The sequence below is a fragment of the Brachionichthys hirsutus genome, chromosome 8, assembly GCF_040956055.1.
Source record: "Brachionichthys hirsutus isolate HB-005 chromosome 8, CSIRO-AGI_Bhir_v1, whole genome shotgun sequence".
NCBI classification, from domain to species: Eukaryota; Metazoa; Chordata; class Actinopteri; order Lophiiformes; family Brachionichthyidae; genus Brachionichthys; species Brachionichthys hirsutus.
Window position 1 is genome coordinate 130,282 of NC_090904.1, and position 13,162 is coordinate 143,443.

The following is a 13,162-nucleotide window of genomic DNA, read 5'->3' on the forward strand; positions in this document are numbered from 1 at the left end:
AACAAAAGAAAACAATCTCACAAAAACAGGAAATAAAAACTTGAAGTCAAGGTCGCGTCTTTCATTACGTTTGCTCGTATGAAGCTAAAGCACTAGCAAGACTGCTTACATAGGAGCCCTGGCTCGTCAGCCCACTTACTGCAGGTGGATCGGTAATCCATAAACCACAGGCGCCGCTCCTATGAGGTGCTTCAGGAGCGTGGCCTGACGAGATGGACCCATGTAATCTAGGAGTTGTGCTCCAGACCCAGCAGATAACCACGACTCCAACAAAGCCGTGGTGAAGCGGTCGATGTCCCGGTCTGTCACATCCCATAGGTTTCCCAAAACAAAGGGGCTAATGTGGAATAAAAGGGAATGCTGATTCAATATGTACCAGACGAGGACTAAAATGGTCCCTCGTGTTCAAATACAAACAATAAACCGTGGATTCAGCTCTTGGGTTCTGCCCATCGTGACATAAAACGGAACGAAGCTGAACTTTGGGGGGGGGACATTCATCTTACCATCCTGCGATGAGGTAGTTGAGGATGATGCCCTGTCCTTCCTGACTCCCACGCACCGCCAGAGCGGCACTGCTGCACCCAAAGAGCAGAGACGCTGCCTTCATCTGCCGTCTTAGGACTGCCTGGCTGCCCAGGAATCGTGCACCAGCACCGTGGCCCACATAACTAAAGCAGGCAGACGAGAACAGCGGCTACAGATTAGAATGAACATAAAACAAACTGAGCTTTCGTTAAGTTGAGACGTTTCTGCGTCAAACAACTGATGATATGCTGCTGCAGATTGATGTTTCAGCTTCCAGCGTTTAACGCGCTCCGTCAGGATGCACACGATCAGAAACTCACACGTATAGATCCTTGGTAGCAACTGCGTCTTCTAGCTGCCCCGAGCCAGGAGCGGCTCCACACACCCCGTCCCAATCACGTTTACTTCAAAGGGAATAGTAATGAGGTCAATAGGAAAGCCACTGGTGACAGATATAGAATCAAAGGGTTCTCTGATGCTCACAAGGTAAGGTCTCACCTGCGGAACCACTCCTTAAAACGGTCTTGAGAGCTTCTTAAATTGCAATCAGGGTCCAACACATAAAACGCCTCTTTTGTGTCCACACCTCGGTTCAGGATGGACTGGGAGTCAGCCTAAATGGGAATATTTATACAATACATAGAACCACTAGTACTTAAAAGACCTTAAAGTACATTACCGGTACAGCTGACCTCTTTCTGAATGCTTAGCCCAATTAGTGCGTGCAGAGAGGGCATCCGACTGACCGAGCGAGAGCTTAAGATGGAGACGCTCTCCCACGGCAGCTTCTGGAGGTGCTGCAGGCGAAGCAGGACAGAACACGTTTCATCTGAGCATTGGCTTACCCAGAAACACGATATAACGGCTCCAAAAAGGAGACACGATCTATGTTCTAGTGATCCAATCAGATTAACAAACTAACGCTACAGGCTGCTTGTTATCCACGTAGGTGATGCTGAACTGAACCTTGTCCAGGATAAGAACCACATGATTATTGGGCTCTTGTCTGTTGGCAAGCGGGGCCAGCGCTGCACGGAGGAGCTCGTCACACTCGCTGCTCCACCGTGGAGAAAGCCCCAGAGCAAATCTCCTCAGCTCCTCTTGGGAGAGCACAGGAGAGGCAGACAGCACAGCCTGGAACAAATCGATTCCTTGAGACCAGGACTAAATAAAAGGTCAGATTACAACGATGGTATGGAGTAGGGGGGGGGGGGTACCTTCAATATCTCCTCATCAACTGTCACTCCCTTTGCAGATAAGGATTTGCAGAGGTGCCGGGTCTGCTTGGAGAGTTCTGGATCTAATGATAGGGGTTGAAGAAGACTCTTCCAGCATCCTAGCAAGTCCTCCATCTCTGCTAGAAGTCGCTGAAAATAAATCCGTGTTCAATGCCTCCATGCAGCTGCATCGAGTCACTGTGAAGCTCTCTCCACCCCTTACCTCCACGCGCGAGTCCAGAGCCCGGCGCCCTTCCCACCACTTGGCTTTCTCAGACACGCAGCTCACACGCTTCTGTTCAACCAGAATGCGATCCATCTCCTGGACGAGCCAACTAATGGGGTGCTGCAGCACGGAGGGCTTACACGTGAGGAATGTGTGCAACGTGTACACTCAGAACGCGGCGAGCGGTCCCAACCTGCTGCGTAGAGGTGGGGATGTGGGCCGTGACCGGGGCAGAGCCCCTCGCCAGACGAGTCAGTAGGACGTTGTCGCCCATCGGCCCAGGTTTTACTCCGTAGACCGACATCACACACACAGTCACCCCTGAGAGGATACCTTCATCAACAATCCCAACCGCAAGATGCCAGCTCTGCTCACCCCCCCAGACGCAGACGGCAGTGAACACTCACCTGGGGGAAGGTGCTGAATCCGTTGCATGAACTCTTGAGTGTCTCCATTGGGGAACGGAGCGGAGTCATGAGTTGGGAAGGAGACGATGTTCTCCAGCTGTGAAAGCATCCGTTCTGTAGAGCTACTCGGACCGAGCTCCTCGAGACTCAGGGCATCCATCTGGCCAACCAGCTCAGCGGACGTCTTCCTCAGCTTCCTGTGAAGAACGCATCATGGCACCAGGAACCGTCAGAACGTTCTAAACACGTGTGATTCCGTCAGTACAAAGCATTTACCTTGAGCTATCAGATGTTGAAAGATGGCAAAAAGCAGACGTGAGATTTCCTCATATATACCGCAGTACCTACCTACTTGTACTGTTAATTGTGGATTTATGTACGAAGGACTCTCAACGGAAACAAGACCGCAAGGGCTTTTTAGAAATGCTCCTCTGAGACAGGATGTGTGACTGTACTTGTACTGTAATACATGCTACTGTGTGACTGTACTTGTACTCTAACATTCTGTTTGATGCTGTTTGTGGACTTCAGTTCAGCTTTTAACACCGTCCCGCCGGACATGCTGGCTCTGAAGCTCCACAGCCTAGGACTGTCTCCACCGCTCCGCTCCTGGGTCAGGGACTTCCTCAGCAACCGGCCCCAGGTGGTGAGGATAGGAGACACCACATCCTCCCCTCTGATCCTGAACACTGGGACCCCCCAGGGTTGCGTTCTCAGCCCTGCTCTGCATCCACTCCACAAACATGGTTGTGAAGTTTGCTGACGACACCACTGTGGTGGGTCACATCTCCAACAACGATGAGACCCACTACAGAGAGGAGGTCCAGAACCTGATGCTGTGGTGCTCGAGTAACAGCCTTGTTCTGAACACCAGCAAGACCAAGGAGGTCATAGTGGACTACAGGAGGTCCAGGAGGACTGAACACGCCCCCCTGTGCATACGAGGGGAAGCAGTGGAGCGTGTGGAGAACATTAAATTCCTGGGCATCCACATCTCCTCTGACCTCTCCTGGACACTCAACACCAGACACCTGGTGAAGAAGGCCCAGCAACGGCTCTTCTTCCTCAGGAAGCTGAAGCGGGCTGGACTCTCCTCTGTGCTGCTTGAAGACTTCTACCGGGCCACGATAGAGAGCATCCTGTGTCTCAGTGCGACCGTGTGGGACGGCAGCTGCACGGCGCAGGACAGGAAGGACCTATCCCGGGTGGTGAGGACAGCTCAGGGGATTGTGGGTCACCGTCTGCCTGATTTGGACTCTGTTTACATCTCCAGAGTCCAGAGGAGGGCCAGACGCATCTCCACAGACCCCGCCCACCCGGGCCACAGACTGTTTGTCCCGCTTCCATCAGGGAAGCGGTTCAGGACAATAAGAAGCAGCACTACGAGGCTCAGAAACAGCTTCTTCCCCCGAGCTGTGAAAGCAGTCGTTCCCTCGTAGTGATCTGGGACACTTTATGCCGGTCCTGTTGCTGCTGTTGCCATTTTGCACTACTGCCTGTGTTTCTTACTCTCTCTGTGTGTATATATATTGTTTCTAAAGAGAGAGAATTTAGTTTGTTATGATGTGTGCCTTAAGCCGTGGGCCTTCTCACGATTTTATTATGCTCGCATAATGACAATAAAGTATCTTGAATCTTGAATCTTGAATCTATCTAATAAATATATTCATCATCATCATCATCACAGACGCTCTGGTTTATGACGGGTTGTCAGTCAGCGCCGTTGCTCGGCGAGGACCGGCTGCAGAGCGCTCAGTCAGCTCTCATACTTTTATCATGCTTACTTGAGAAAGCTGGCCAAATGCCTGACTGTGCGATGGCGACTTGTGATGCCCAAGGACTCGGCGTGCAGCATTGCTGTAGTCACGGGATCCTGCTGTCCAATGGTCAAAACCAGGAGAGCGCAGAGGCCGGTGTAGCTGGCGGGACAGGGGAGGTGCTTCAGGGACGCCCAGGCCGAACGGAGCAACGACTGAACATCGGCCAGAGAGAGATCGTCTGTGGGAGGAGAAGGACTCCAAGATCAATTTGGGGTGAACAGTTCCACTTTACACACTGGATTAAATGTGAGAACTAGATCAACTCAACAGCATCACAGAACAGATCTCATGGCCTCACCTGGGCCGGTGTCCGACTGAGAGAGGCGGGCTTGTAAACCTTCCACCTGCTGAGCTCCGCTCCTCAGTTCAGACAAGTCATCTCTCTCCAAATCACGACACAGATCCCGCCGCAGCACCTCAAAATCAACGTCTGGACAAAGCCCGAGGAGATTAGATCTGTGGTTCTGTCGTCCCGTCACACCTGCCAGTCATCGGACGGAGCTCAAACTACACACCGATGTCTTCAGCGTCAGACGTCCTCAGCAGCTCGACGCTCACGTCCAGAACGTCGATGGTTTCTTCCTCGATGGTCCTCATATTGTCCGGCTCCTCGGCTGAATCCGCCTTCACTGTGGGAGGCTCCCTTCTAGTTCTTCCTTTCCTGGCTGAGACGGGCTGATGGATCAAAACGTCTTCGTCTGCAGAGGAGGCGGTGCTGCGTTTCCCCTTTGCTCGCCTGTCCACTGGACCCTCCTCTCCAGCTGGATCTGAGGCAGCCCTTCTCGAGGTAGATCTCTTTTTAGTGGCCGATGGCTTTTGTTTGGACTCTGTCTGGGGATTGGTTTCTGCATCACTCTCATCACTAAACTCCACCTGTATTGATGAAAACCACAGGAAGGTAGGAAGGTGTGTATTCCTGTGTTACAAACCCACTACTGAGACTAAAGGCCTACCTTAAAGCGTGGCTTCTTAGTGCGTCTGGGGGCAGCAGGCACAAGCTGAGCTTTGTCTGGAGCTGGTGACAACTCCTCATACACGTGAAAATGAGGCCGAGGCGTAGTTCTTGGTGCTTTCTGTACGGAGGAAGGGGGCTTCCCTTTTTGAACAGGAGTACAGGCCAAAGCCGGGACCAGACTATTAAAGGCAAAAGCACCGGGATGAGAAGGCTTGGACTCAACCATCGCCGGTGTCATGGGAAACGGGCTCTTTGCTTTGGTCGAGGAACCGCTCACTTGAATCTTGGGCTTGACAAGCTTAGTCTTCTTCGCTTCCTTAGTTTTGCAGGAGGGATCCGTTTTTTTAATGGTCTTTTTAGGCTTACTGAGCGAAGACGAGGTAGGTGCAGCCTTTCGTTCCAGTATCAGTTCTTTATCTATTTTTGGGGGATTCCATGTCCAAACATGTGAGCAGAGCTCCTCTGGGGTGCAGCTCGTTTTGGCAGCCAGAGTAACCAGTGACACGATGGCTTTTGTTGCCATCAGACCTGCTCTCACAGGTCTGAGCTCAGGGGAGGGTGTGCGGTCAACAAACTCGAAGCCAGCCTCCAGGACTTCCCATATGCCACAGACTTTGTTATGCCTTGGGTCCAACCCAGACCGGGCCAAGCAAAGGTACACGCGAGCCACCAGGTCCTGCATCAGGCTAGGTTTCGTAGGGCTAGAAGGAAGGAATAGCTTAGCCAATTCCCCCCCAAGTTTGGCAGAAACACTCTTACAACGGGCTAATGTCGCCCATTGAAGCTTCAAGCTGGCTGTGGCTTGATTGGGATCCCGTTGGAGAATCAGATCAGCCTGCGTCGCTGCCCAGCGAGCCGTGGCGCGGCCCAAGCAGGGCTCAGAGCAGCAGGGACACTGGCAGTTAAGGTCATGCGACAGGGAGGAGAGAGCGCGGCAAGGCTGGGCTTTGAGAGGTGGGGAACCAGCCAGATCTCTCTCTATCGGCTCTTTGGCAATCCACCTCGTGTTCAGCACATCCTTAAAATCATCTTCAAGGGCAGGAAGGGGGGACTGACATTTCTGCAGGGGACGACCTTTCCTCGGCTTGATTTTCACCTCTGCCTTCTGTACTTGATCAGAAAACTCTAAGACATGAAAAGTCATTTTATTGTACTTTGAAGAAATGCCACAGCATTACTTAAGACAAACAACAACCCGAATGCACTTGAAACAGAATTTAACAGACCTGTGCAAAGCTCCAAAAGGCTTCTCACTCTATCCAAGTCAAATCCACACTCCTCTTCCTCTCCCTGCATCAGCTCCAATTCAGCCTTCATCACCAGCAGCTCAGCACATCTGAAAGAAATAAACTAAAGAATAAAGAGCAGAAATTCTACTTCTAATTATAAAAATACACAAGTCTGGTTACCAATTTGACCACATTAGCTCTGGCGATATAGTAGCACATGGATCATTTCCCATAAATATGTTAAACTATTTAACAGCTGGACACCCATAATATTTGCATCATACTACAGAAGTATGTGAGCCGTGTACATACAGGCTTGGAGCTTGCAGCTTGATGCCCAGCTTGAGAGCTTCTAGGCATTGGAGCCTGGCGTCGTTCACGGCACCACAGCCGCTCCTCACATGCACCATCTTCATCGAGCAGTTTAGCAGCTCTGAGAGCAGCTGCCACTTTAGCGTCAGGTTGTCTCCTGCTCAGAGCGAGGCAGAGGGAGAGAATCCAAATGCCAGACAGAACTAAAAGGGAACGCCATGAATGAGGCATTAACAGAAACGGAGATAGTCATCACGACTCTCCGGATCAACTCCCCCCCGCCCTTCTTTGTCCGCCTACGTTGTCTTTGTAATTTATTGTCATTTAGCATCTGCGGTGTAATTTCTTTTTTCATTTTTATGGTATTTTGCATCAATTGAGTAATTTAATATTGGTTTTGTTTTTATTTGTTTTGTTAAACTTGTATCGTTAAATTTGTAGTTAAATGTCGATGACTTATGTACCAAGGACTTTCAACGGAAACAAAACCGCAAGGGCTTTTCAGAAATGCTCCTCTTAGACAGGATGTTTGACTGTACTTGTACTGTAATACATGCTACTGTGTGACTGTACTTGTACTCTAACATTCTATCTAATAAATATATTCATCATCATCATCACAGATGTAATATTTTGTTATACAGTCCATCCGTGTGTCCAGACGAACGCACCTTGGTCGATGAAGCGGACGTCTGCGCTGCTGCCAGTAGTCCCGTAGAGGCCCCGCCCCACTAAAGTGACCAGCAGGCTGCAGAAAAGTTTCAGACTTTCATACAGCGCTGTGTCTGGACTGCTTATACCTGAGTGACAAGAAAAACAATCACAAGAAAATTATCAATCCAAAGAAGACTTGGCTTCAAATGATGAAGAAAATAGATCTAAAACGCTTCATTTTCTCAGATAAAGTTCAACGTTTCAAAAGAAAAAAAAGTTAATTGTTTGAGTCGTCATGATGTCACCAATGACAACGGTAATTAGGATTAGGATATGCAAAAACAAAGTGCAGCAAATGCGTTAACTGACCATACTGTGTGATGAGAGCCCGCTGGCCTTGTGGCAGCGCCATCGTGTCCAAACTCAAATAGGAACCACAGGTCCGGAGGGTCTGGGCACGCAGCACGTACCAAGCCTTTGACTGCCTCTGCTCATTCACTTCTTTAAGGACCTTGCACAGGTAAGGCACGCCAAGACTCACCTGACATGTTACGAACAGAAAACAGGAAATCTGATAATAACTCACAACAGAGAAAAGAACAAAGCAGTAACGGGAAGTGGAGACGCTTGCCTTCCCTGCGCTGTAGCAGTACCGAGCTTTCAACAGAATGGCCAACACAGACAGAGATGAAGGTTCCTCGGCGCTGGAATCTGGGGTCCGAAAGCGTTCTGCTTCGTCGAGCTGGGCCTAAAAATGGAAAATGTAGTGAGACACAATAAGACATATCAAGTTTGCTAAAATAACTACTGTAAAACTGCATTACCAAAGCCAGTTCAGGTGCACCCAAATCCAGGAGGATACTGGCAGATTGATAGCGGGAGCTGGCACATCTGCGGGCATCAGCAAGTTGACGTGAAAGGCCAATCACAAGTTGGTATGCCTCCAAAGCCTTCAGAGGCTGCAAGAGAATGAGATCTGGTATCAATAAAGGTGCTGCAATGACCAATGGGAACAGACACAGTGAGCACCGGCCATATAAAACACACCAGAGCACAAACTCAACGCATGTGCTCAACAGAGTTCTTGAATTAATGCCTTTAATGTGTGTGTTGTTGTTTTTTACGCCTATTAAAATCCATCGAGTGCTAAAAACAAGCCGTGCTGCAGTTACCTTTCCCATGAGCTGGAAAAGAGCTGCCATCACAGCGATGGAGCTGCAGGTCTGTCTGGGGTTTCTGACACAAGGCACAGCTGGACTCTGGAGAAGAGTGGACCACCCAGCCAGGGCCCGTTCCAAAGGCTTACACAACTCTTATGCGGGACAACAAGCATCCGTCACCATCACTAGTGAACAATACGGAATGATTACATTCATTTGATCAGACCATTTTAGATTATTACCATTTTCTGCAGCCAGGTTGAAATGCAGGTCTTCATGGAGCAGGTTGCTGTCTTGTGTCTTCTGCCTGTCTTCATACTCAAAATCATTGGTTCCTATGGGAGTGGTCACACACAGGTTCTGCTCCTGCAACTGTCGACGTTTTTTGTCCCCTTCAATGGCCTGGACAGAAGCATGACATTTACAAAACAACAGATTTCATTACAGAAAATGGGCAATTCTATAGATGAAATATGTACGGCAATGCATCCTGACAGTTACGATGGAACTCACATCCTGAAGATTCTTCTCAAGTTTGCAGATATAATGCCAAAGTAAAGCGTGGGCCGTGTCATCCTTCAGACGATCCGCATTGTCTGGAGTCTCCGGCTCTTCTTCTAGTAGCCGCAGTGCTTCGTGTGTAAAATCAACGGCCGTGCTGTGTGGTTACAAAGGAACACTGAGACGGCGGGCTGTACACGAGTCCGCACAACAAAACTATTGATTCTACAATACTGTATAGGCCAGGGCTTTAAAAACATCCGATTGGCTAAGGGGATCATTTGTCTTCACACGTTTGTGGCTTGGAAGAGTCATCGGTTATATGGTGCTGATTGTGCAAAAGAGGTTTTCCTTAATTACACAAGCTGGGACCGACCCATGACACAAAAAGCGACTCATCTAGAGGTAGATGGACGATTCCAACAAAGCTAGCACGTAGCATTATCTGCAGATAACCCTAACGGCTGGGTGTCATCCCATGGGCTGGCGGCTCACTCTTCGGTGGAGGATGATTGTGCGGTTACACCCACACAAACGTTTACAGTGTGTTACTTGAGATTAGTTGGAAAAAAGAATCGTGGCCATTTTTGAAGACTACTCTGAAATCCAGTCAAACCTTATATGCTGAGAATTATCATAGAAATTGCCCCACATGCATAAACCATGCACCAACAACGTTAAAATACAGAAAAGGGGCAAATAATGAATGGTGCACTTTTATAATCCCACGACTTGTTAGAAATGATGGCAGCAAACAGCATCTCCTACCAGTCAGTCTGCTCACTGAAATCCTGGTAACACACAACTTGGGCCATCTCACAGAGGTAGATGGCACGGAGGTGCGTGTGGGGGCTCTCCTCATGGCAGATTTCCAATAGATCACAGAGAGTGTTGTAGCGCTCTTGGGCGGTGTCCGCTGCCACCTCCTTGTAGGCATGCAGCTCTTCCCCCAAAAGGAAAAGCATTACTTGCTCATCAGGGACGTCCCGACCAAAACCGTCACGCAATGTCCTGTTTCAAGTCAGTACAGAACAAGTTAAAAACATGCGTTAATCATTTACAATAAAATCACATCAAAATTAAAAGCAAACAAAAGTCCATTTATTACAATTTATAGTTACCTGAGACGGATATCATCATCATCAGAATTGCGGGCCGCATCAGTCTTTGTTTTCACCCACAAAGAGACTGGCTCAGCCATATGAGGAGTGATTTTGTCCCCAAGAGCCTTCAGCCAGAGGATAACCCAGTCCAGCGCTCGTTCTGGTTGTCCTGCCCGCCGAGAAGTCTGAACAGCCAGCATGAAGGATCGGCTCAACTGACCATTCAGAAGACATTAGAGACAGTAAAGCCAAGAACACAACGCAATGTGTGATCAAACAAAATACAAGCAAGAACTTACCCTATCGACAGAGAGCGAGACGGGGCAACTCTTGCATAGATCAATACAAAGGACTTCAACCAGAGCGAAGGCCTGGTCATAGAGATGCCGATTGTATAATGCACAAACCAAGTTGCTCACCGCGATCACTGCAAGACAAGTGATAAAAGGAGCAAAGGTCACAGCACAGTAGAATTCTGTAACATCTATACAGTACATTCCAAAGCGATGAAGAACTCAGCACCAATCAGGAGACCCGGAGTCAAACGAGTAAAAGAGTAAATTAAGAAAACGGAAGAAACCAATTACGACATGCGCTAGACCGAGCCCCACTCCTCAAACACACGGATAGTCAAAGGTAACTTTTCACGCCACCTCCGTTAGGGAAAGAAAACACAGCACTAGCTAAAACTGTGTTATACTCACCTGCTTTGATGAGAAGATTCTCATCCGGCAGCTTATGAAGCTCAAGCATCAGGAGCCCGAGTGCTGCCTGGCAGTACAGCAGCACTCTGTTCAGCGTGTCACCGTCCTCCAGCTAAGAACAAATCAATCAATTGAATCTACACCGGATAGAAATGTGAGGACTTGTTGCAACTGATTCAATAATTATTTTCAGCTGTGTTGTTGCTTTCATAATCACAAAAGATCATTTATCATTACCTGTGATCCAAGCAAGCTCTCGTAAGCAAACAGAAATCCTTGGTAAAGACTGAAGCAAAGGGCCTGCTGCAGCCTGCTGCTCTCCGCCTGCTCTCCGCCTCGTCTCTGCCTCTGGAACGGAAGCACGCCTCAGATTGATCATTAATGCCTTTGTGACGGCAACTACGGTATGAAAAATACAACTGAAATAGACGCATGCCCCCCCCTCGGAATCATCTTCCTGGTCAATAAACTTACCTTCTTGAGCATCCTTAACATTTGTTCTTGGTGCTCTTCAAGAAAAGCAAACCAAGCCAGGAGCATGGCTCCACTCAATCCCTTGCTGTGGCCACTTTCGACAGCCCACGCCACCATCTTGCAGCCTTCCACAACTGAATGAGAGTCTCTGTCCCCAAGTTCAGATGGAAGAGATCTCAAGGCCCTGGAACACTCGGTCAACGCCTGGCCTCCCTCGTCTCCTGCCTTCATTGTAGCATGAACTTTTACCGCCCATTTGCCGAGCAACGTCGCCGCGTGCAGGCAGCTAGAACGGTCTCTGAAGACGCCTTCGATGTCGTTCATGAAGGCGGAGGCGGGCTCATGGTGGCCAGCCTTACAAAGCAGCTTCACTGTAATCAGCAGCATTTCAAGAAGAACATGCAACACTGATGTCTCCGAAGGCGGCTTGGACCCGCCACCAGTCCAGCATGTATTGATCAGTGCGAGCATTTCTTGAATGAGGAACGCAGCGTCGTCCTTGGTTGTAAGGTCACAACGACTCCCAAATTCAGAGACGGCGTCCTCTGTGTATATGGGTGCTTTGAAGGTGGAAGAACTGGCACCTTCTGAGTCTAACAACAGGAGGAACCTCAGGGCTTGCATCTGGTAGTGGAGCTTATCGTGAGGATTCCTATTTCTCCTTCCTTTGTCAGCAGATAGGCCGTTCCAGAGCACGGAGAAGCAGCTCTGGACCACGACGCAGAAGTCCTCAACCTACGGCCCACAGAGCAACGCTAACTTTGATAATGCAGACACTGAAGAAACAATCATGCAGCATTAAGAAGGGACACAGAAGTCCTGAATGTGAATCACACATACCTGCGTCGCTGGCGTCAGCCGGCTGTAAAGCAGGCCGGCCACACGGCCGCACAGCCTGTGAGCCTCAAGGGAACTCAGCTTCTTGATAATGTGGAATAGAATCTTCTCCATGTACAGAGGGCTGCTCTGTGTAACGGGTGCTGCAGAAACATCATAGGCCTGCAGGGAGCGCTCCACCAGCTGCACCAAGGCACCGACATGCTCAGCGGAAGGGGGCCCAGCTCCGAGCTGGTGGTTGCAGGCTCGGATGATCCGGTCACACAGAGTACGGCCGGGAGGGTCTGCTCGGTTCTTCACATGACTCTGCAAAAAACACGTTTAGATTCTCCTCGGAGTAACAATAAAACAGATTAAATTAGGCCAATGCCCGGGCTGTTCATTAAGAAACATTTCAATAAAGGTTTATTTAAAACGCGTGCATTCAGCCGCTACTCTGCTGCTAACCTCCAGCTGTTGACGTAAGAGCTCTGTCTCTTTCAATGACGCAGTCCGCTTGATGTATTCTTCTACTTTCAGATACTTCATGTCGGTGGCTGTATAAAAACAAAAACACGCCAGGTGACAGTAATCCGAGCTAACCCCAGGCCTCGGTAAAGCGAGATTAGCTTAAGCTATTACTTTAGCGTCAACAAGTCCTTCAACGAGCGAGAACGTTTCCACCATGAGAATAAAACGAGCTCCGGAGCCGCGCTACTCCCCAGAAGAGCTAAAAACAAACGCGCCCGCCATCACGCACTAGTTTAGTACCGGCACAGCGAGCAGAAACACAAACTAAGCTCCAAAATCCACACCCGCGCACTGTTTTTGAATGGTGTCCGTTGACCAATCGAAAAACACTTCCGGTTTTACCAGGACGTAAGGACTTGTGGGAATTGTAGTACTATTGACGTGACAAAAAACACGGCTAGAATAGAACTAAAAGCCGAACGAATTGTCAGATTTAATGCATATTAAAGCATTAGTATTCATTTCTGTGTGTCCAAATGATCATTGCGACACAAAACATATTCCATGAACAAATTACTGACCTTA

General features: G+C 49.1%; 1 protein-coding gene across 1 annotated transcript; it reads right to left on the minus strand.

Moving 5' to 3' along the window:
• Window positions 1–135: 135 nt before the first annotated feature.
• On the minus strand, window positions 136–12,655 carry espl1 (extra spindle pole bodies like 1, separase). The gene is made up of 31 exons (XM_068742608.1): window positions 12,575–12,655; window positions 12,131–12,433; window positions 11,287–12,025; window positions 11,054–11,151; window positions 10,817–10,928; window positions 10,412–10,539; window positions 10,131–10,327; window positions 9,778–10,020; window positions 9,022–9,166; window positions 8,751–8,910; window positions 8,521–8,660; window positions 8,173–8,307; window positions 7,980–8,096; window positions 7,718–7,889; window positions 7,366–7,494; window positions 6,695–6,851; window positions 6,380–6,489; window positions 5,152–6,278; window positions 4,714–5,071; window positions 4,497–4,628; window positions 4,163–4,376; window positions 2,379–2,575; window positions 2,165–2,292; window positions 1,969–2,091; window positions 1,746–1,895; window positions 1,495–1,662; window positions 1,221–1,325; window positions 1,027–1,142; window positions 849–932; window positions 507–671; window positions 136–337 (listed from the first exon to the last, which is right to left on the minus strand). Exons 1-31 carry the CDS (start codon window positions 12,653–12,655, stop codon window positions 136–138), a joined length of 6,435 nt encoding a protein of 2,144 aa, XP_068598709.1.
• Between the last annotated feature and the right edge of the window lie 507 nt (window positions 12,656–13,162).

Bases quoted from the DNA above. Each gene is read 5' to 3' on its own strand.
- espl1 (XM_068742608.1), bottom strand. From the start codon at position 12,655: ATGAAGTATCTGAAAGTAGAAGAATACATCAAGCGGACTGCGTCATTG. The intron at 8,308-8,520 runs GTAACTGCAGCA...ATTCTCTTGCAG, and splicing joins TTTTCCAGCTCATGGGAAAG to CCTCTGAAGGCTTTGGAGGC. The intron at 2,576-4,162 runs GTAAGCATGATA...CGTTCTTCACAG, and splicing joins CATTTGGCCAGCTTTCTCAA to GAAGCTGAGGAAGACGTCCG.